This window comes from Eremomyces bilateralis (assembly GCF_010015585.1).
Source record: "Eremomyces bilateralis CBS 781.70 unplaced genomic scaffold P152scaffold_32, whole genome shotgun sequence".
Lineage (NCBI taxonomy): Eukaryota > Fungi > Ascomycota > Dothideomycetes > Eremomycetales > Eremomycetaceae > Eremomyces > Eremomyces bilateralis.
Window position 1 is genome coordinate 1 of NW_022985098.1, and position 3,661 is coordinate 3,661.

The window sequence follows — 3,661 nt, forward strand, 5'->3', positions numbered from 1 at the left end:
GTCCTAGTCACAGCGTGACTAATCAGAGTACTGAACTGCTGATTTCAATGATTCTCAATCAATCAATGTATTCCGAATGAGTAAACACTCATAGAGAAGATAGCAACAAAGTGTAAGAGTCTCACTGTCGGGAATCTCCAATCGTGAGGCAAACATTGAATTGTTGCTATGAAGGAGGAATCTATCTAAGGTGTGCGAGGCGTTTATCTGTTCTGGTGTTTACAGAGCAAACGGGCCACAGGGCCACAAGGCATCCAGGTCTGCGGACCTCTGATCCATCACAGTGAATATGAATACGCCTTATATTCATATTCGCGATATTCATGAATATTCATATTATTCATGAATATTTCACATAGATCTAGGCAAATAAAATTATAACATCTAAAGCCTCATTACTATAACATGTCAAGGAGTGCTTAGGACTGTTAATATAGCTCTAATAATCAAGGGGCTTTTCGTGTACTTCGGGAGAAGTCGATGCTAGATTAAGCCATGCTATGTAGGAAATCACGCTCGTTGCCACGATCCTAGACTTCATAGATGTTAAGTAAATCGATAGTGTTGTTTATTGAATAGGATTAAACGGCAGCATATGTAGGATCGTTAACGCGATAGGCCTGTCATAAAAATCCAGGATTCGCGGCTTCAAGTAAACAAACCGCCATTCTCTATCACCAATAGTCGAGTACATGATTTGACGCGTCATTAACGTGTCAACTCATGTAACTTATTCCCAGTGCAAATTTGATAGTTATTCAATAGGTTTTGGAGGATTTAGACAGCGTTGACGTTTGAGAGGTTGTTTGCGCAGAAATTTGAATAAAAATGATATTGGGAATGAGAGGCAATCTTTCAATCGCTCTCTACCTGCAATTGAATAGGGCCCCGTACCTAGACATACGGGATATATAGGATCCAAATTCATGGCTATTCGCAGCACGGCTCAAAGCAGCGCAAAAAACACCTGCCTATGTTCTGGCATAGGAACTGGACTGAAATCTGTCTATTGACAAGCAAGACGATAGCACATAACTATAGGAAGAGGAAACGGGTCGGCCCGGAACAACAAATTCCCGGAGAGATATATGAATAAATATGAATACGAATATGAATAAGGGCCATATTCGTATTCATTTATTCATTTCGGAGCTCTAATTGTCACGGTTGTACTTTTCGTGCTTTGAGGCGTTGAAGGATTGTTGCCGTATGGTCCGATAGGATCCCTTGCTTCTCATCTCTACAAGAATGATGGGCCAAGTGTCGCATTTATGCGGGAATGATGATTAAGCACGATTGCTGCTTAGGCTCAGTTACTGTAGAGTCATAACGCAAATTGGTATTAACGATTCCCATTGTCTAGGAAAAGATATCTAGCTAGTAGCCAGATGAAGTTATCAAGGGTCAGCGCCACGGGTTATGGCGTGCCAAGGCGCATGATAACCCAGCCTTTGCGCAACCAACCGCCGAGCCACCTGGTTGATATGCACTTATCTGAAAGTCTTCGTGGTGGCTGGGTTACTGGCGAAGAAATCGCGCAGCGTTAAGCCTTTTGCAGTAAAGCGTCCGTGGTAACTATCGCTCCATACGGTATAGCTGTGACTTGGTGGTGCTTAGCTCAGGCATTTTCCCCTCTCCCCTCCCCTCCCCTCCTCTCTCGATAGAACGAGCCTGTCTCGATAATAATATAGAGATAATTTACTCGAGTTGTTCCTACTAAGTACTGCCATCAGACCGTGAAGAAATGCCTCCTAGTTCGCCGCTCTCTATACTCTAGAGCATACGATCGAGCTGAATAACCGTTTAAATGCAGCGACACAACGAGCCCTTGCAACACCAGATGGCCGAGTAACGAGTACAAGGAGAATATATGAGCCACGACAGCAAGAGTTTATTGTGAGAAGCGCTTTCGTACGGGGAATCTAACGAAGGAGGAGGCTAATTTAGGGGTGTTCCCGATACGATATCGTCACGATCTTGCCATATCGGTTATTGTATCGGTGAGGAAGGATCCCGCCGATTTATATCGGCCAATCGTATCCGCAGAGACACGGCGAATGCGAATAAATATCGGCAAGATCGTCGCCGATACGATTATCGTCTCCGATATTGGCGCTAAATCATGAGTTCGTCCTAATTTGGTATTCTCTCCTGTATATCTTCTCGCAGCGACGGTAATAATGTCTATTACGCGCAATATTATAGATTCTACATATATTTTACATTGAATGATAACTTTCTAGACTTTTTTTGGCAGCATAACCATCATGGCTTTGAATGAGAATAGAGCAATGGTTACCCGCCATAACCAACAGAATTACCTCTTACTTAATGATGGATACGATGAAACTTTACCAGAAGATCAAATAACGGAATCCAATTTTGAATCTTTTGTCAATCTATCATCAACTGAAGTCCTGCCCTCAGAGTCAGTTTCACAGGCCCTGACTCATTCCGCACCAATAGTATCATCCTCGATCCTGCCCCGGAAACGCCCAGCGCCTACTACAGCGTGGATGTGGGATTATTTCCAAACGACTGAAGTAGCTCGCGAATGGGTTATAAAGCGGTCAGGAAAGCGGCAAACTACAGATATAGAGATTCGATGTGCTTTTATTAATGAGAAGACTGGCATCCAATGTCCTTGGACGACCTCAGATTCATTACGGCAGACATCTACTTCGAATATGCAGCAGCATCACAAAAAGCACTCTATCTATTCCCCTCATTCTCAAGATGAACCCCTTCCAAAGAAGCAGGCAAGCGTTATTAGCCTTCTTACTCGGAAAGAGACCTTATCACACCAACAACTTCTTGAGCGGAATATTCTTCAATGGGTTATCCATGATAAACAAGCTTTTACTACCATCGAATCGCCAGCTTTCCAGCAAATCTTTCGAGATATTCCAGGTATCTCACTCCCGTTCTCTTCACGGTCTACCCTACGACGGCGGCTTATGGAAAGCTTTAATATGCAGCGTCTTCAATTGAAGGAGGAGCTTTCCGTAACCTGCACAACTATTCCCTTGTCGCTTGACATATGGACGAGCAAAAACCACCTTCCCATTCTCGGTATAATCGGCCACTGGCTCACGGAGACGTTCGAATATCAGGAACGGACCTTAGAATTCTGTGAACTCCGTGGAGTACACAGTGGAGAAAACCTTGCGACAGCTGTTAATGCTACTCTCGTGGAGTTGGATCTAACATCAAAGTTGATTACAATTACTGGAGACAATGCCCGTAACAATGAAGTTATGGCCTCAGAATTGTTCCATACCTTGAACGAAAAATGTGGCGCAGAGACGCTCCCAAACGGGCTTCTATTCCGCGGAGTGGACAGCTACATCCGCTGCCTGGCCCATATTTTGAACTTAATCGTTCAAGATATCCTTCGCGCCTTGAAATCAGGAAGCGTGGAAGAGGCATACACCATCTGTGATAGCTTATACGCTGGGGGATCTATATCGAGTCAGACAGCATTGTCTAAGCTCCGAATTCTCGCTCTCTGGATTGACCGGAGCCCACAGAGACGGCAGAAATGGAAAGAAGTCTGTCAATTCATGAATCTCTCGGAAAAATTCATTGAATATGATGTAGAGACTCGTTGGAACTCTACCTATCGAATGTTAGATGACGGGTTAAAAGCAAAGGCTCAGAT

General features: G+C 43.9%; 1 protein-coding gene across 1 annotated transcript; it reads left to right on the forward strand.

Annotated features, from left to right (window-relative positions):
- Nucleotides 1–2,267: 2,267 nt before the first annotated feature.
- On the forward strand, nucleotides 2,268–2,873 carry P152DRAFT_369984 (uncharacterized protein; the record flags this gene model as incomplete). The annotated part of the gene is made up of 2 exons (XM_033675492.1): nucleotides 2,268–2,558; nucleotides 2,601–2,873. Coding segments are annotated over 2 exons (564 nt in total), but the record flags the coding sequence as incomplete, so codon positions are not given.
- Between the last annotated feature and the right edge of the window lie 788 nt (nucleotides 2,874–3,661).